Source organism: Diabrotica undecimpunctata, chromosome 7 (genome assembly GCF_040954645.1).
Source record: "Diabrotica undecimpunctata isolate CICGRU chromosome 7, icDiaUnde3, whole genome shotgun sequence".
Classification (NCBI taxonomy): Eukaryota; Metazoa; Arthropoda; class Insecta; order Coleoptera; family Chrysomelidae; genus Diabrotica; species Diabrotica undecimpunctata.
Genome location: NC_092809.1, coordinates 154,679,534 through 154,700,393, shown reverse-complemented (window position 1 = coordinate 154,700,393; position 20,860 = coordinate 154,679,534). Strand labels below are relative to the sequence as shown.

General features: G+C 34.5%; 1 protein-coding gene across 1 annotated transcript; it reads right to left on the bottom strand.

The window, feature by feature from the left end:
• Window positions 1-19,839: 19,839 nt before the first annotated feature.
• On the bottom strand, window positions 19,840-20,235 carry LOC140446690 (uncharacterized). The gene has a single exon (XM_072539285.1). The coding sequence runs from the start codon at window positions 20,233-20,235 to the stop codon at window positions 19,840-19,842; it is 396 nt and encodes a 131-aa protein (XP_072395386.1).
• Window positions 20,236-20,860: the final 625 nt, after the last annotated feature.

The following is a 20,860-nucleotide window of genomic DNA, read 5'->3' as shown; positions in this document are numbered from 1 at the left end:
GTTTTAAAATATTTATTTTGGTAGTGATGGGTTGTTTAAAATTCCCTTGAATTCATTTATATTGGAGCAGTCGCTTTAAACTTCCTGTAATGGTTGTACCTCTTGAGAGTCAATCTTCATATTGTGGATGTATGCACGGTAACAGAAGAAATTTAAAAAAATAATCGTCTTTGGAGAGTTCAGCCAATGATCGATTTAGTCAGAAGCCGATGTCGGGAATTAAAGAGAGAATTTGAAGCTGCATTCTCAATAGACGAACAGATGATTCCGTTTCTTGGTCGATGTGCTTTTCGGCAATATGTAAAAAATAAACCAAGACCTGTGGGTTTAAAAAATTTCGTTTTATCAAAAAGTGATGGTACTGTCCTAGATTTTGAAATATATCAAGAAACAAGTACCAATTTAAGAAATAAAGAACTGGGACTCGGAGCGTCAGTCATCCTTAGGCTAGTGGAAACGTTACCGGTTAATAGCTTTGTATTCTTCAACATATATTTTTCGACGATACCTTTGTTGCTCAAATTATCTGAGCTACAAATACATGGCACAGGAACTATTATGAACAATCGTTTTAAAGGATTTACATTTAAAAACAGATAATCAGATGAATAGAGACGATTCTGAGCAGGTTGTTAGCAGTGATCAGAAGATATGTATCACTAAATGGGAAGATAATATATCAGTTTTAATGGCATCTACGGCTTTTGGCCAAGAACCTACACATGTAGTCAAACGATGGGACAAAGCTAGTGCTAGTCGTGTAGAGGTTCCATGTCCAAACGTAATTAAAATTTACAACGAAAAGATGGGTGGAGTTGATATCTGCGATCAGATGATGGAGTGTTATAGAACTTTCTTCAAAACTCGATAATGGACATTGAAGGTAATCCTTTATCTATTTGATTTAGCTATTGTTAACAGTTGGATGGAATACCGTCGCGACTGCTGAAGTAACAAATACAAATCAAAAGATATTAAAGATTTATTATCCTTTCGCTTAGAACTAGCAGATTATTTGTTATCTGGAACGAAAAGTCCAAATACAGAAAACGGGGACACAGAAGATGAACATGAAGACCCTCGTCCAAAGAAAATGAGACCGTCACTTTTACCTTGCACTGACAAAAGATATGATGGCTTTAATCACTGGCCTGTCTTGGAAGATCTAAAAAATCCTTTATGTTGCAGATTGGAATCCTGTAAGAGTAGGTCAAGAGTTTCATGCAGCAAATGTAAAGTTTATCTCTGTATGAGCAAAAATCAAAATTGTTTTTTAACGTTCACAACAAATAATGTGTTAAAAATATACTAGTTATTAACATTTGTAATAAATGGCAATGTGTGTACTTAATATTACTAATAAAGGTTGTAAAATGTTGTAATTTATTTGTTTTGTTTTCTAGGAGGAGTAGTCATACACTCCCAATACTCACAAATATGTCAGTCACACAATTGTGCAGGTCATGCATATATTTCTGGGAAACACAATCGTGAGTATCAATAAAATCTGTCAAAGTGACAGCAAAATTCTGAAAAAAAATAGTATATCTCTTTGATCCCATGTAAATTGAAAAATTGACTGAACAACTTTATATGTCAACTTACATTGTTTCGGGAGTGTAAGGGTTAAAGTAAAACCATTTTCGACAGGCAGTCAGTATATCGATTAAACTTTTTTTCATGTGATTAGTCTAAATATATTGTATTTAATTGACATTTTTTCAATACAATAACACTAGAAAGTCTGGCTTAGCATACCTACCTAGAAAGCCCGAAGGGATCATTTTTACCCCAAGCTCTTAAATCAATAAAAACCCAGTTTAAAGAAATTATGTCAACTCTAGATGATAGAATCTTATTTTATTTTTTAATTCCATTGTTTAAACAATTGAAACACCATACAGTTTGCAGTTTTTGGCATTTGCCACACATTGCCTTGTTGTGGCACTGATTGAAAGTATTATTTCCTTTACAAAAAATTTTCAACTCACATTTTTTTCATTTTTGGATAGTAACAGCGTTGGTTGTTGGTAGAACCGGTATTGCTGGGTGTAGTACCTACCAGATTTCGGGAGGCGGAGTATAAAGCCCGTAATTCTTCACACAGCTGAAGAATAAACTTACGATGACTGACTTCCAGTTACTTCTCTATAAATAATGCATACATTTATTGCTCCTAAGTTAAGAATATTATAAAACACGTGCATAGGTCATCGTTCTTGAAGCAACTTTTGTAGTATAAAGACGCGTCATTACGGGTCCACTACATCAACCCCATATTTGGTTTGATTATAAAACCTTGGTGTTTTACCTGGACAGCAACATCAACTGATTGATGTAACGAGCTCAATAAAAGCACTTTTTTATGACTCTTTCCTTGGTATGCAGTAAGTGTTATTTTTTCGTCGCTCTGTAATATATGGTTAACATACAATTCTCTATTTTTACGCTTAGAGGAACTTCCTTTCTATTGCAATTCAAAGTACCCACAAGACTTGTTGATTTCCTTTGCAATGCCTTGGCCAATTTCATCGATGTGAAGTAGTTATCTGTCGAAACATTTTTGACGTTTCCCAGTTGATTTTCCATTATTCGCAAAGCAACGTGTTCCCCAACACTTGCATCTTTATTGCGTAGATTATCAGTACCATTATATGCACCAGAGAACAACAGAGATACCACCACAAGGAAAGACTTCTACGAACACCTTCAGACTGTAATCAACGAGATTCCAAATGATGAATATATAATCATTATGGGTGATTTTAACGCCCGTGTTGGAATGATATAGTTCCGGGAATAAAACAGCGATATAACGAAAATATCAGAAATGAAAACGGAGACCTTCTGACGGACCTCTGCAACATAAACGAGATACGTATTAATAATATATTTTTCCCTCACAAAGAACAATACAAATGCACTTTTGAAAACAGTAGAGGACAAAGATCTATGATAGACTATATTCTGTTGAATAGAGAGTTACAGCCCTCTCAAATCTTAGATGCAAGAGCACTAACATCAGGAGAAATAGGAAGTGATCATAAAAAAACACCAGAATACACCACAAAGATAAAAATCGAAAGCTTAGATGACTCCACAAGATACCTATTCCAAAAAGGAATAACCGAAAAAAAGCAGAAATACATATATCGCAGAAAGTGATGGAGTCGAAGTGGAAGATCGTGTACAGATGCAATATTCGTTATAAAGCAAATTACTGAGAAATCATTAGAGTATTATAATAGACCAACATTTCTGTGTCTGATTGACCTAAAGAAAGCGTTTGACAGAGTAAGACTCAAAGATATAATCCATCTTCTGTATAATAGAGGAGTTCCCCTAAATATTATAAAAACTATGGATAACATCTACCAAAACAACAAAATTGAAGTTACAATAGATGGACAACTTGCAGAATCTATAGAAATAGGCAGCGGAATAAGACAAGGGGATTCATTGAGCCCCATGCTCTTCAATTTGATCATGGATGAAATTATCAAAACCGTTAACAGAGGAAGAGGATACAGAATGGAAAACAAAGAAATCAAAATACTCTGTTACGCAGACGACGCAATATTGATAGCCCAAGATGAAAATAGTCTGCAAAGACTTGTCCATAGATTTAACGTACGAGCAAAAGAATTTAATATGATAATATATCTCGTCTCAGAAAACTAAAACAATAGTAGTCAGCAAAGAACCAACCAGATGAAAAATAGAAATTGATGGCATCAGTATTGAACAAGTAATGGAAATAAAATACATAAGAATTACACTGTCTAGCTATGGAGACCTGGACAAAGAAGTGAGAGATCAAGTACAAAAGCAAATAGACTGTCAGGATGCCTTAACAACACTATATGGCGAAACACACACACATTAACACTGAGATGAAGTCAAGAATTTATAAAGCCAGTGTAAGACCAATAATGACATACGCCTCAGAAACAAGACCCGACACATTCACACCGCAAAGGCTACTGGAAACGACAGAGATGAGAGTACTGAGAAGAGTTACAGAAAGTACGCTGAGAGATCGAAAGCGAAGTGAAGGCATTAGAAGAAAATGTAACGTACAGTGTATAAATGAGTGGACACAAAATAGAAAAAAAAGAATGGAATATGACGAGCCGTGTCGTTAAAATAGCAAGAAATAAGTTACCAATCGTCAGAAGAAGTACCGGACGACCGCGCAAAAGATGGAGTGACAACCTTTCATAGAGGTATTAATCCAATGAACAAGCAGAATTGCTTATAAAGAAGAAGAAGGTTATCAGTACCAATATAAGGGAAATCATTTTATATATGGTATATTTTGATTACAGGCAAGCCAAAATTTTATGCCAAACTTATCTGGCTTATCTGATATGTACTGTGTGAACGGGCCCCTGGCTTTAGAAGACAGTGGTTGTTCGTCCACAGTGAGGTTCATTCCTGGTTTGTAAAATGCACCACCATTTTCTATAAATCCATTCCAAACCGTAGAGGCTAGAACAAATTTGTCGGTTTTCAATCGTTCAGATCTCGTTTGCTTTGCGTTAAATATGGCATATTTTATAATAGGTATCCTTGAATCTGTCTTGCGACATAGTTTGCTTAAAAACTGCGACCAAATGACAAATAAGACGATTAAGTACATAGATTTTTTCTCAGATGACGAGTAACTTTAGTGTGATTTGACATTAGAGTAAAATTTGAATTTTTTAAGAAAAATTAAAAAATAATTCAAAATTAAGTTTTTGTTAGTTCCTTTTATATATTATAAAGCCATTTTTGCTTAAAGGTAAAACTACCTATGTGCATTTTTTGCCAAAAGAGGTAAAGAAATTAAAATTCTCTCCTCTCCGGAAGTATCTTTAAAATTTTGTATTTATTTTGAATTCTTTAATACTTTAAAATTTTTTAATTTAAAAGTCCAGAATTTTTAAAGGTACAAAAACTTTGATGCTTTATTTCCCAAAATGTATATTTTGCTACTTAGGCAGTTTTGCTTCTGGCCCTGTCAACTGTATTATTAAGAAACTTGCTTTTATTATATTGACTCATACATAACTCATAATAATTATAGCTAACAGAAAATAGTACATTAACTGTAATTGAGGTAACTTCTAAAATTTTAAGAAAAACAAAACAAATGCTACTCTTTTTTTTTTAAGAAACAATTTTATAATTATTTATATATACAAATTTAAATCTATTGTAATAATAAACTGGTTTTTATAAATAAATTTGATATGTTAATATATACTATTGGCTATTTAAATTTTTTTTAGTTTTTATTACTTTATAAAAAATATTGACGATATCAGTATTTCATCTAGATTTATGATTCACTTTCTATAATTAAACAAAAAATTAAAATGAAAACTATTCTATTTAAAGTTAAATCCGTTTCTGTAATTAGGAATAATTGCATATAACTTGTGGATTAATTGGTTTGAATTAAAAGGTTTATTAAAAAAAAAGTCTAGTGATCTACAAAAAAGTTTGTGACAACAACGAGTTAGAACAACGAAAGAAAAACAGAATTAGAAAAAAACACTACCTAATAAAAGAAAAAGAAAAGAGGATCACAGTAGAACCCAAAAAGTATTTTTAAACTACTTTGAAATAACATTATTCAAATTCAAACTTGTTTACAATAGTTTTACTGTTAAAAACATCTGTTTATGTATATATTTTTTTCTGACTTTCCAAACTTCACTAGACATCTCATGAATTTTTGATGTCTTCTTCAATGTTCTTGAGCTACTTCTTCTTTTTCGTCAAAGGACTTTTCCTATGTTTGGTAAATCTTATGGAACTTTCATAACACTGCTCCTTACTTGATAATTATTCGCCCCGAATAACTGGACTATCAGAAATGGATTGAAGTCAACAGGGTAGATCAATTCCATAGTATGGAGCTGGTCTCTCGATATGAACTACCGTGTGTTCACTTCTAGCTGAAAACTGGATGTGGTAAATAAAATTGTTTATTTTCTGCAGGATGATGTACGGATCTTTCCAGTTTCGTTGAAGTTTCTGGCAAAGTTCTTTCTTACGTGTGGGATTGTATAACCATACTGGTCACCTCTTCCGACAGTTATACCAGTAGCATCCACCTCGAGCCTTTTCTTGGCTTTATCACTTTAAAACTTTAAACTTTTACGAGCAAATTCGTAGATTTTTTCCAAATAAGGTCGAAAATATAAAGTAGGCCATACGATTGCAAGTATTTCCTTTTAGATGGTGGAATATTTAAGTTCGATCTCGTTAAGTGTTCGTGATATATGTTCAATGGGTTTGTCTTGTACTACAGGACGCTGTGACAGGATAGCACCTATTCTGTTCTCCATAGTAGACATTCGTATAGTTTTCGTCTTGTTTAATATTGAACAGCTGTTCTACGGTGAACTTCGGGGTGTGTGGTTGCTGTGGCTGTGGCCTAAAGTTTCTGAAGCTTTGACCTCTGTTATGTCCCGTTTGGCGTGTACTTACAGACATCGGTGTTGGTTTGTACTATTATGGTGGCCTGTTTGCACATGGGTTAGGTCTTGGAGGTTGTGTGTTTGCCATTAATTGCTGCCTTGGTGGTTGAAATCAAGCGGGTTGTATTGGCCATCTTGAAGTAAATGTTGGCTGTTGTGGTTAGGACGGTCCTGGATTACTTCCGAAAAATGGTCGATGTAACTGTGGCCTGGACATGGGTTGTTGCGATTGTGGTGGTGTTATGAACTGCGGCTGTGTCTGAGATTTTATGTGAGTAGAAATCTTATTTGGCAATGAAAAATTGGTTTTTTTTTCTGCAATTGTTTAATATTGCGATCTTCCTGGATGAATTAAAGAGCAAAAGCAAGATTTTTAGGCCTCATTGATCGTAAATTCAATTGCCTTTTAAATTCAAGCTGATCAAGGCTTCCTCCATCTTTTTGATCCAATTGCGACTCGTTTTGAATAGCCATGTCAATTTTTATTCTGACTATCATCACAATTTTCCCGATACATATATCTTTTTGGTAAAACCACGTAGCCGCTCAAAATAAGCACACCCACAAAACACCTAATTTCATTATCTGTAACATCACTAGTCAAGTTTTTTTGTGCCGCGTATGTATTTGTATATGTTATTATCATATTGAATAGGTTGTCGTCAAAAAACAGCCTGAACAGCTGTAATGACGCGCGATTTTGTTTAGGTCCTATTTCTGGTCTACAGTAAGCATCTTTAGGATGCTGGTACAGATCACCTATAAGCCATTGTGCAGATCCTAGTTTTTCGAGAATAGTCGAAGGTTTTGTTTCTTCTTTACGTAATGTGGCAAGAGGTACGTCGTCGTCGTCGGAATCCGACTCTTCTGCACTCTGATGTTGATTGTCGAAAATAACCTCACGTCATTTCTCAGCTGGCTTCCTGGTAAATGATCTATCGTTGTGACATCTTTATCTGCTGAATCGCAATCTGTTATATTATCATTTGTATTGTCTGGAGGAAAAATAATTATACCATCCAGAGGCGTTGGAATTTCATCTTTCCCAAGTTCTGCAATTAACTCATGCAATTTTAACGGTTTTCTAAAAAAATAACCATTTTGTAGTGCTTATTACTACTGTCCTTTTAAAAGAATTAAACAATAATGACCGTACACAAGAAAGTAACAAAAAACTCAAAGCAATATTTCCACTATAATTACACGTAAGTGAAGCAATGACTAGCAAATCATGTAGAACGCCCACATTTGATTTGTAATTAAAAAAACTTACCTCCAATTAGCAACATCCATATTTGATTAAAAAACAAAACAAGACAACAACAAGACATAATCAGAGTATATTTTTTATGGTACAGTTATTTCATTACAACCCCAACCCAATCTGTTATGCCGTTCTCATTTTATCGATCATGAAATATAAATATAAAACAATTTCCCGACTACACCACTGATCAAACCACTTGACACCACCAAAATTAACTGTTTTGGCGTTTGAGAAACTTCAGAAGGAACCACAGCGTGATCCTGATATTCTCTAATGGAAAAGATGAGGTTCATAAATAACACGCTCCTTTCACCTTGGAATGATTTTTTACTCCTCCTTAATTTATCACTTTTTATGTCCGTTAAGAAATAATATTAGGGATCTTTTGCTAATGTTAAAATTTCGCATTTCCGCATCATTTACTTTTTTGCTGAATAACCAAAAACGGCGCACTTAAAGAAATACGAAGCTTTTTCGGAAAGGTTTTATAAAAACTTTTCTGGGGTTTTTGCCGATCGATACACACACTTAACACCTGGTTTCGCAACTTAAACTTTGTACGGAAACATGAATATTATCTTTACCATTACAATTTGGTAGTTAGAAGAAATATTACGTACAATAAAGACACATATATTTAATATTTGTAGTGATCTTTAAGAAAATTAAGAGGAATAAAGAATAACGAGATATAAAAAGGCCGGTTTTCAAGCTACGTCTTATTGTACGTTTTGTTGGATAGGACAAATCCTGTACAATAAAACGTGGCATGTAAAAATGTAAACAGCAAAACGTACGTCTTGCCGAATCGAAATGAAATCCAAGGTCAGATCGTAGAAATGATGGGAGAAGCATAGTTTTGCGAGAACTGATAGGATAAAACGTTACGTGAAAATACATGTTCAAACAAGTCGTCCGATCTTGACTTATTTGACGACTAGTTCCACTGCAGTTCGTTTTATTTTTCCCAAAAAAAAGCCTAATAATGTCAGATTTGCGGCAATGCACCCACGATTTTCTCGGGGAATTTATTGAATTTTATAAAAGTTTTTAAGTAGTTATGTTTTAAAATTAAGTAGATTGCATTACAGGTTTCAGGAATTATTTGGCTTAACGCTGGTTTGGATATTATGATTGTGAACTCCAAGTCCTTGACGCTGCGTCCTGTTGTAAGATATCTGAGAGTTGCTGTGAGTCTTTCATGGGGTGTAATGGCTTTTCTCATGAGGTGTCTTATTTCAATATGTATGGTGTTACCAACTCTAGCAATTGGCAATAGGCTGAGGTGGCCATTCATAGGAGACGTGGGAATACTGGCTTCTTTTTAGAAGCCCACTCTCTTGACCATCTTGTCTTTTCCCTCTTCATCCCCTTTTTCCTCAGTCTTAGTAGTATCTTTATAGTTGAAAAAATTAAGGAAAGCAGCCGTGTTTCCTCCATAATAAAAAAAAACACTAAACAAACTTCACACAACTCAAGACTCTGAATTAGAACACAAAACGTACAATAAGACGTAGTGTGAAAACGGGCCTTAATAATTAAACAAAAACAAGAAAACATAAAGAAATAAGGACAGAAATGATAAAATAAATAATAGAGAAAAAAATCTGCACTTACGAAAGGTACGACAGCTGCCGCATCGTCTTTATAACTCAATAAAAATATCCAAAAGAATTCCTTAGTTGACTCCTCGGTGCTTCCTATATATGGAATTAGGTTCTCTGCGGTTTTGATGTCAAAATTTTTTGCCACTGTGCCATTTTTGTGGTTTTCCTTCCTTTTCCGTATTTTTCAATTTTGTTAATTGACATAACCCCGTTAACAATTTTGCCAGTTATACATTCTTTTCAATAAAATTCTAAATAATCTTTTTTGAGAACAACTTCCGAAATGGAAATCGAAACGTATATTTTTTTGTAGTTGAAAATGTAATTTTCATTACAATCAATTGTGGCTTAATCCCATATAAACACAATATTTAACTTTGACATCCCATAAGAAAAAGCTTGAGAACCTTACTTAGATAAACAACTGTTGTATCGTGTCACTATGGCTTTTTCTTTGTTTAATATTATACATAAAATACGGTTTAAACTACTTCTATATCAATAAAAGTATTCGTCATTATGTTAATTATATGAGATTCTCCTATTATAAATATTAATAACACTTGTAATTAAATGATTTTATTAATATGTATTTTATGCTAAATATACTAAAATATTTAAAATAAAAGATATATCACAGTCATAAAATTTGTTTTAGAAAATTACAAAGAATATAACATGCTTCTTGAAATTAACTGAGCCCATTTATTTAAATCCTAATCCACCTTAAGAGGATATAAAAATGTTCTCCCAGAAAGAATTAGAGCCTGAGAAATTTGTGGAAAATCTTTTAAAAAGATAACCATAGCGAAATAAAACTGAGCTACCGGAGGCAATATATTGTGCAAAACATAATTAGATTGTAGCAATGAGAATTATTAGGGTCTTAAATTATATTTCAAGAAAAGAAAGTCATGGAATGAGGAAAATGTGATTATGAAAAAAATAAGTGCATGGCATTCAGTATTTTTTGTTTAAATTTACTTTATTACACGACATTTCTTAATTTAATTATACTAATAAAAACTAATTAAACTTCAGATGTCTCAACTTCGATAATATCTCTCTTTTAAATGTTTTGCAGCTTTTTGGAACGTCATCCATTTACTTATATACGCATGTATGCTCCATTGAAAGATAATTTAGAAAGGTTTGGCAATAGCGTAAATCCTTCACAGATACGGTGATCAGAGTCGACCTCGGTTGAGTAAAATCTTGGCAAGATTTCTGGAGCAAAATCCCTTCCAATATCTGTGATATCCAGCCAATCGATGAAAAATTTGAGTTTGCTTTTATGACAAGAATTATTTTATTAAAAAAACGTTTTCATTCTTCGACGTAGAATAAACTATACAAAACCAACTAAAAAATATTGACTTCAGATTTATCTCCATACATAAACTGTGGTGAAATGCTTTCAGTTAAATATGTAGCACTGTGGACTTCTCTTATTTCAATATCTAGGCCATCTGCAAAAACTATTGCGTCGTCGGCATATCTAACGTTGTTTAGTTAACTAAGACGCCTTCCTGTAGTTGTCCCAGTGCTTGCTTGAAGATACTCTCCGAATATACGTTAAATAGCACTGGAGACAGAATGCATCCTTGTCTCACTCCTCTATTTATGGAGATTGTATCTGTCAACTGGTCATCCACTTTAATATTGGCAGTTTAATTGTAATATAAATTATATATAATTCGCTGTCTAAGTCTCTATCATCCAAGCTTGCTTCTTTCAAGATGGATATGAGCTTGTAGTCGATAAAATAAATATATACATTACAGTTGACATCTCTGTACCTCTGGATATGCACTTGTATAGCGAATAGAACTTCTCGGGTGCCTAATGTATCGTGGAATCCAAATTGTGTCCATAACACTTGTTCTTCACATTTTTTATACAATATTCTGTTATGTATCACTTTTAAAAACGTTTTAAGTGCGTGGCTCATTAGGCTAATTATTCTGTAGTCTTCGCATGTTTTTGCATTTAATGTTTTTGATATAGTTACGAAGGTCGACTTTAACCAGCGTTGGAGAATATTTCCAGTTATATATATTTTGTTAAATATAGTCGGTATCCATTTTATTCCTTGTTCGTCCATATATTTCAGAAATTCTATATAAAATTTGTCAGGCCCTACAGCTTTACCATCTTTAGTTTTTCTAATAGCTGCCGTGACTTCATCGGGTTCCTGTTTGGCATTCTATGTCTTCAATGGCAATCTGCCTTTCGTCTGCAAATGTTACTTTCACATATTTCTTTCAAGTGTCTAGTCTCTCTTTGACACTTAGTAGTGGATTACCTTGGTTATCTGCCAAACATCCAACTCTTCTAGGCTTGTATACGCCTGCAGCTTCTTTAACTTTTTTGTGCATATTGAATGAATTGTGTTTCTGTTGTAATAGCTGTATTTCCGCACATTGTTCTCCCAGCTGTGTGTCCTTAGCCATGCTGATTGCTTTTTTGAGCTCTCTGTCTATTCTTTTGTATAATTTCTTATCCTGATCTTTGACCTTTCGCCTCTCATCTCCCATCGTATCTAGAATCTCATTGGTCATCCACGATTTTTTCTCAATTTTTGGTGGTTTGAGGAATTTTTCTTGTTTCTTGTGAAACTATATGCAATTTTTCAATCTCCTGGTATATTAAAACCGTTTGAATAACGGTATTCAAATTGCTATGTATAAACTGTTTTTACTCTGTTCTGGGCGTTGGTCTTTAAATAGCCTGATGTCGTATTTTGGGTTGACGCTACGTCGAATCTTTTTTAGCCTGATCCTCATTTTGCAAATCAGTGGGTTATGGTCTGACTTGATATCGGCTCCGGGGTATATCTTGACTGATGTAGTGCTGTTACGGAATCTTTTATTAATCATAATGTAATCTATTTGATTTCTGACTATATGGCCTGAAGAATCTTAAGGTAATTTCCACGTGTATATTCTTCTGTATGGGAGTTTGAAGTGTTAATAATTACAAACTCTTCTTCTAATACAAATTCACCCAATCGGTCTCCTCACTTATTTCTTTTTCCAATCCCAAACTATTCTATGAATTCTCCCAATTGTCCGTTACCAATATTGGGATTTAAATCACCCATAATCAAGGTTAGATTCTTTTTGGGAAGGTGTTTCAAAGTGTTGAATAATTCGTTATAGAATGCTTCACTTATATGGTCTGGTTTGTCAGCTGTATGGACATATACCTGGATAATGTTAGTTGTTATTGGGTAGGTATCAAGTTGAAGGAGGAGCATGCTTTCCGATATGGGTACAAATTTTTTAAGATGTCTGTCAGTTTCTTGATTTAAGATTATACCTACTCCATTTTCGTGTCTTCCGTTGGGGTTACCTGAATAATATATGTGATGAGTGTTAATTTCACATTGCCCAGACTTCGTCCATCTCATTTCGCTTATTACCATGATATCTATTGTTAATCTATCCATCTCCTTGATTGCATTATGAGTCTTACTGGCCTCGTATAATGTTTTAACATTCCATGTGCAGATCGTGAGCATTTTCTTTGCACTAGATTGGCAAGGATTTCATCTGTTGAAGACTGAGAAGGCCTTGTCATCTTGTGATTTTTCTTCTCTGCCGGATCTTGGTATCCGAATCCCATGATCAGTATTAACTTTTATTTGACTAGTTATCCTATTGCTGATTATACTAGGGGTACTCTCCGAGTCTTGCAGTGGTTCCCCGTTGCTTTCTGTATCTTCATGCCGTTGACCATTGTTAATAGATTCCTCCGCCTTCAAGACCGATTTACCAATCTTAGGACAAAAAGGTGCCCTTCCACTTATCAGCTCATCAGCTCGGAGCCACTGACCAGTAAGTTGGGGATTGCTTATACCAGCAATTATACCAGCATGACATTGAAGAAGTTTGTCAATCTATAACTGCTATGTAGTAATAATAAATGGTAGATGGCTCAAATAAACATATATTTCAAAAGACCGTTTTACAAAAACATGTGCATTTTATTAAATTGCTAATTAATTGCATAATAGAGGTTATATCCCAAAATACATAGTCAGTTGACAAATGACAGTACCAATTTTAAACTAAACACAGAAATAGAAACTAAACACAGAATAGAAAACGCAATTCTTCTAATTCTTAATATAGGTCCTTAATATAGTTTAATTTCCCTCTTAGATCTGCTACTAACTTAAGATTATCTTTTGCACCAGGTACAGTTTTTAGTTTTTTAGTTTTTAACAAAATTTCACTTTTAACCTCTGAAGTATTTTTATTAGAATTTAAACCTTTATCACTTATTCCTGGCATCACCTCTGGCTGTGTCTCTGGAGTTATCGGTAGTTCTTGCTCTGATTAATTTTGTATAATAACCGTTGTTGAGACACATTCTCATTTGGCACAATTACATCTAAGGGATTAATATATTCCTTAATACCTGGTTCAAATGTCTTTTCCAAACAATGTTTTGATCTATTAACTTACAAAAATAAATTCTATCACCTAAAATCTCATCAATCTCACATTCCACCCAACCATTTTTATTTGGGTTCCTTTAATCTTTACACCAGACTCTTTCCCCTACTACAAAATGTGCATCTCTTTTCTCTTTATAATTCTGTTCTTGTTTATTTGCTTTTCCATTAATTTGCATACCTTTTGGTGCTAATAAATCTAATAATAACATTTGAGGGAGACAACCCTGTTGTAGCATGAACCGAATTCCTGTAAGTGAAAAGATATCGACACAATAATGTATTTAATGAAACATTTTTATTTTTTTCATCTAAAAGTGCTTTCTTTAAACCAGACTTAACAGATTTTACCGCATTTTCCGCAAATCCATTCGATGCTGGGTGAAAAGGTGGTGAAGTCCAAAATTTTACACCATTATTAGTTAGAAAATTACAAAAATTTTCAGAAGTAAACTGACTTCCATTGTCCGTTTCAACAATTCGCGGCAAACCAAATCGGGAAAAACATTCTCCAAAACGATCTATAGTAGCTTCTGTATCAGCAGAATTCATTATGAAGGCTTCAGGCTACTTTAAAAAAGTATCAATAATTATGAGTATCATTTTCCCCTTAATAGGTCTCAAAAAATCAGCCCAGATCAATAAGTCATCATCATCATCAATGGCGCTACAACTCTTCGTGAGTCTTTGTCGCGTTTCCTATGGCCTTCCATGTTTGTCGGTCCTGTGCCAGTAATTCCCATTGTCGCACTCCCATTTGCTCTAGATCTTCTTTGACCGCATCTTTCCACCTTTTTCTAGGCCGCCCTACAGACCTTCTTCCATCTGGCGTTCCCCAGAACACATTGTTTAAAAGGCGATTATCGTTAATGCGTATCACATGCCCTGCCCATCTGAGTCTATTGGCCTTTATATATCTGACTAGATTTTCTTTTCCGAATAGAGACTTTAGCTCGTTATTGTATCTGCCCCTACATTCGTTTGTCACGCTGTCTCTGCACGGGCCATATATCATTCGACAGATCAATAAGGTTAACAATAAATTCCAGCCCCAGTGTCAAGTTGCATTTGAGTTGACACAATCTCCATTAAAGCAGGTACACATATTGGCCTTATAGAATTTATTTATTCCAAATCTAAATCAAACGACTCTAAAGAGTCTTCCCCATTCTCTAATAAATCATTTTCCTCCACTTTACCTTTGCAGGCTGCCATTATGTGATCTCTTTTACTACACATTTTGCAAGTAATTTTGTTTATATTTTGTGACGTCCTCTCGTGGGAGTCACTATCCGGGTAGCTTTTAGACAGTCAGAGACAGAGTTCAAAATAAAAATAAAACTTTATTGTCTTCCTTAAATTAAATTGACAAAAATCTTATGTACATATTTACAACTTGGTTTAGTCTTCTCAGTACCTGGCCTATTTATTCAAATTAAGTTTGACCTTGTCATATGGAACTAGTCTTATCGGAAAGCGAGTGTGTATTTGAAATTTTACGGTAACGTTGTATCGATTTAATAACAGCGGACGATAGGTACAAAAAAAGGAAAGGAACTCAACACGTCCCTTAAGTGATTCGGGTTAATAGGACACTCCTCGACAGTCTCAACACGACTGCTTTAGAGTACGGGTAGTGAAGAGCTCAACACGCTCTTCGGGTAACGACGGTATGAGGGACGGAAACAACTTGTGAACTCAACACGTCCACAAGCCGGGGTAGGGAAGAAGAGAACCTTCAGTCAACACCTGTCGATTCTGTCTCTATGAGGAAATGTTGCGGTTTATATAGCGGAGCTGTGTAATTAGTTTTGCCCTTTCTACTGTCGATACACTCCTACTTCATGGGTTGGTTCGCGCGCACGCTGGTTTAACGGTGATGGCTTTGACTCATCGTTACAATTTACACTTACTAAAGGTACTTTACCTCTGCCTTCTCTTCTGATTCTCCATTATTTTCTTTCTTTTCCACACGGGGTTCCACTTTTTTTAATTTGTTGAAATCTGTTAACCTCCACTTTTTTACCTTGTTCCCTTAATGCTACTTGCTTATTCAAAGCAATTTTTAAAAAATCTTGCAAACTTTTTGAAGGACTTTCTTCACAAAGCCTATCTAGTATTATCCCTGTCCTCATGCCTACCACAAACTTATCTTGGACCTGGTATAACAATTTGTCCCCAAAATTACATTATACTGCCTGGTTTTTAATTTTCAGATATCAATCGTTAACTGACTCTTGTCATTGTCTTAACAGGTCAAAAATTATCCTCCTTCGGTACACCGACAATCTAGGCTTAAAATGGGTACTCAAAAGTTTCATTAGTGTTCCAAAATCTTTCTTCTTAAGCTTCTATGGGTTACATAGGTATCTTAAAACTTTATAAACCTTCCCACTTAGCAAACTATGCAAACAAATAAAGTATATTGTGATGTGATGTTCATCATCTCGGTTCCTACTGACAGAAAATATTTTATTCAGAGATTTTAATAAAATTTCTTGAATTCTTCTTTTTTCATCTGCTCTGTGCATTATTTTTTTTATATTCTGCCTTCGTACAAATATTCTTTAAATATTTTTTAACATAATTATTATATTTTTTATGCGGTATTTCTTTTTTCTTTTCTGTATTGGTTATATTATAGTGTTAAGATTAACAATATAATAAAAACCATAAGTGTTATAGGTTTTTTTTCTGGAGTAATCTTTATTTTTAAAAATCGCTGTTTTTTAAACACGATATTACAAATTTTACATAAAAAACTCTCATAAAAGTTAATACTTTTAACACTTTATTTCCTTTTCAAACCACTGAACAGGAATCTAAATCAAACAGAGATCTCCCTTACATCCCCCATTCCCATTTATCTGTCGGAGCGGCTAAACAAATTACCCCATAATGACCGCTAAGAGCATGGTATCACGCACTGTTAGAGATCAAAAACAGCCTGTTGGGTTTAAGTTTATTAGGAGGAATTCCCATCTGCCCTGATTAACGGAAAGTTTGAGAGATATTGTGTTTACTAATGAGGATTTAACAAAAACAGTTTACACGATATGAATAATAATAGCTAATCTAATTCTCCAACCAACAGCTTCAAACACAGCTTGTTTGGCAATCTTGAAATCAATTTAATCATAAACGTACCTTAGATACTAATGTAATGTATTAGGTAATTCTACCAATTATTTGCATTTCCTTTTATAATTTTTCGTGAAAGATTATACATCGTGAAGTAGTATACAGGAGGTTGCTCTCGTTAATTGATAGATTTTAATATATTAGCATGAATCTTTAATGACTAAGTTACTGATATACAGTTAGTTAAACATTTAAAATTAAAATAAACATATTTGATTACTTTGTTTAAAGTTTAAAATTAAAATAAAAAAATTTGACATAGATCAAAAACTGTTGTTATTTTTCTTAAATTGGTAACCAATATACTACTACTATCGGTTTACAGCGTTCTCCGACGCCTTCCGACTCCTAACCGCCATTCTTCTCTATTTAACCATAAGCCTGGAGTGATTTCTCTTTCCTCTAGTTCTTTTTAAATTCTTTCTCTCCAGCTTCTTCTCGACCTTCCTCTTTTTCTTCTCCCTTGTGGTGTCCACGTCAAAATCTGTTTCGGAATCCTGTCATCTGGCATTGTCTGTACATGGCCGTACCATATTAACTGTTTTGTTTTTATGTCATCAACTATTGTATGCTTGACTCCCATCATTTCTCGTATTCTCTCATTTGGTATCTGATCTCTTCTTGATTTACCTGCTGGTTTTCTCCAGAAGTCCATTTCTGTTGCTAGTAACAGTTTCTCTATTCTTTGTTTCATTGGCCAAACTTCACTGCCATACGTAATTACACTTTTAAGTATGGTGTTGTATATGAGTTGTTTATTCGCTTTAGATATTGTTTGGTCCCACAGAATGCCGTTCATCATGGATATGGCTTTTCTGCCCTGTATGTTTCTTTATTTTATTCTTTCTTTCTATATTTAGTTATCTTCATACCCAGGTAGTTGTATTCATCACAGTGTCTAATTTCTACCCCATCGTCTAATATAATGGACTGCTTTGTCCCTCCAATACACATGGTTTCAGTTTTCTTAATGTTAACTTCGAGACCCCATTTGTTATATTCTTCTATTAGCTTCCGAGTCATGTAACTCAAGTCGTCATGATCCTGAGCAATCAGTATTTGGTCATCAGCGAAACATAAGGTGTATAGTATAGTCTCGTTATTGAAAGGGATTCCCATGCCATTACATTTTCTTTTTCACAGCTTGAGTGCTTGTTCCAGATAAATTTTGAAAAGGGTAGTCGAAATACAGCAACCCTGCTTTAGTCCTTTCGTGACTTTAAATCCCTCAGATATCCTTGATTCAGTTTTAATTTTTGAAGTCGTTCCATTATACAGACTTTGGACTGCTTTCATAAAACCATACTTAATGTTGGTTTGCTGTAGGGTTGACCATAGTTTACTGAGGGGTACACTGTCATATGCTTTTTGTAAGTCTACGTACACCAGGTCAACTTCTTTATTGACCGCTGTTCTTTTTTCAATAACTTGCGTAATAGAGTACAAGTGGTCTACTGTGGATCGCCCAGCTCTAAAACCAGCTTGCTCCTCTGCTTCGTAATCTCTATAGTCATTTTCTATTTTGTTCTTAATAAGTTTCCTATACATCCTACTTATTGTACTGTTTACCGTAATTCCTATGTAATTTTCACACTGATCCTTGCTGCCCTTTTTTGGGTAGTTGACATGATAGATAATTTCCATTCTTTTGGTAATTCGGCCCCATTCAAGCAGTCTTGAAAGAGTTTTCTTAAATGTTCCTGAAGTTTGTCTGTGCCGGCTTTCACTAATTCTGCAGGGATGTCACCAGGACCAGGGGATTTTCCATTTTTCAGGGATTTGGTTATTTCTTCCATCTCTGATTTACTTATTTGTAATGGTGATGAATTTATACGTATACCTATCGTGTTGTCTTTCATGTTAGTAAATTTGGTAACCAATATGCTCTTTAAAAACAAGTTGGTTCCAACTTTCTTGTCGTATTTAAAAATAAGTAATTAATATATTAGATAAATACATCCTCGTTATATTCATTGGGAGCTCTTAAATTTCCGTTAGAATTGGTTGATTATGATGGAACTGATAGTGTTAAATCTTTGTAACCAATATCAATATATTTAAAGATTTGATGAAGAAACGTGGTACATATAAAAATGGAGATATTTGGATCTTTAATTTTATTTAATATGACACATAAAGAAGAAGAAAATCCGTTGCTTACATTAAATCTCAGCAGACGTTTTCAAGGCCTGTGGGTGAACATGATCATAGAGTATACCGCTTCTCCTTACCCAGAGCTTCGGCAGACATGGTAGAGAAGAAGATCTTCTGTGCAGTGTGAACTGCGGATATAGCAACCCTGATTTTAGTGCTAGTATAAGCATACAACACCGTTCGCCGAGCATTAATCTAATAAAAGAATTGCATACTTTATGTAGGAGTAAGAACAACTGCGCTCATATTAAAATTGTAGATTTCGCAAATTTTTCCACAAATAAATGATTAAATTAGGATTGCTGTATAGAACCAATTTTGTTTTATATATATTTGGAAGAAGTACCAATTTGCACAAAGACGTAATGTAGAAACAAATATCTATAGTAGAATACCACTAGATAATATTGTCTTGTATATACACTGTGCTTTGACTATAAGTTCCGCCTACACCTATTGAAGCTTTTATTTGGTCCTAATGTACCCAAGGCTCTTGTCTTCTTCTTCTTCTTCTGCTTTCTCAGCTTTTCTCTTTTCAGGGGTCACTTTTCCTTACTTTTCATCGTCACTCATTTCTGTCCATCGGGTCTTCATAATCTAAACCTTTCTCTCTTAAGTCCTCTGCCACACAGTCCTTCTACCCTCCTTTCTCTTCCATTGTATACGACATTAACTTTACCCCTCTATAGTTCTTACAGTCCTAAATGCCCCCTTTATCTTTATACAATGATACCATCAACGCTCTCTCCACACATTGAGCAGCATCATTTCTTTCTCATATATCCTACTCATCATTTGCCACAAAATATTAACCCCTTTCTCTCCTAGAGTCTTCCAAACATCCACAGGTCTTCCATCAGGTCCTACTGAATTACCATTCTTCATCCTATTTAACGCCTCGACCATTTCATCTCTCGCTATCCCCGGTATTACATTCTCATTTGAAATCCCACATCCTCTATCTCTCCTCTGGTATTCTTCATTTAACAACTTTCTAAAGTACTTGTACCATTTTTGCTTTATTTCAACATCGATGCTTAACACTCTTCTATCCGCACTCTTAATCTGCTGCACGTGGGTCAAGTTCTTTGATGACTTGTCCTTTGCTTTAGCAATGCACATCAATTTCATCCCCTAGAGTGTTTCCAACTCTTCATACAGCTGTGCAGACTTTCCTTAGCAGTAGCTACGTACTTTGCTTACCTCTTTGCTACCTTGTATATATTCTTATTTTCTTCTCTTCTAGACCTGTCATAACTCTTTCTAACCTCTTTCTTCTCTGTAACCTTTTATTGCATTTATCGTTCTATCACCAAGTTTCTTTATCTCTAGGTAGCCCTTTACCAGATGTTTTTCCTAGCATTTTCTCTCCCAGTCGGTTCACAACTTTACTGTTTGCTTTTCAATAGTCATTTACAGTATCTTTTTCCTCATGTTCTTCCAGCACTCTACTTTTAAAGATTATTACCAAATCCATATTCTTTAACTTTCACTACTTTACTTTTGCCCAAGGCTCTTGTATGAAAGCAATATCGAATGCAAAAGCAACGGAAAGTTCTTCGTTCACGCCTTTACTCCTTCCCTCCTGAAATTACTATATAGGAGGAAGTGGGCAGACAGGATATATTCGTATGCTCTGGATTCCCCATGTGAGAGAACAGCAACAGATCTTTCTGCTATGGCAATTCGAAAAGTGATCGAACCCTATATAGAAGGTAAGGGGTACAAAGTCATCGTCGGCTGTGATGCCAACTCA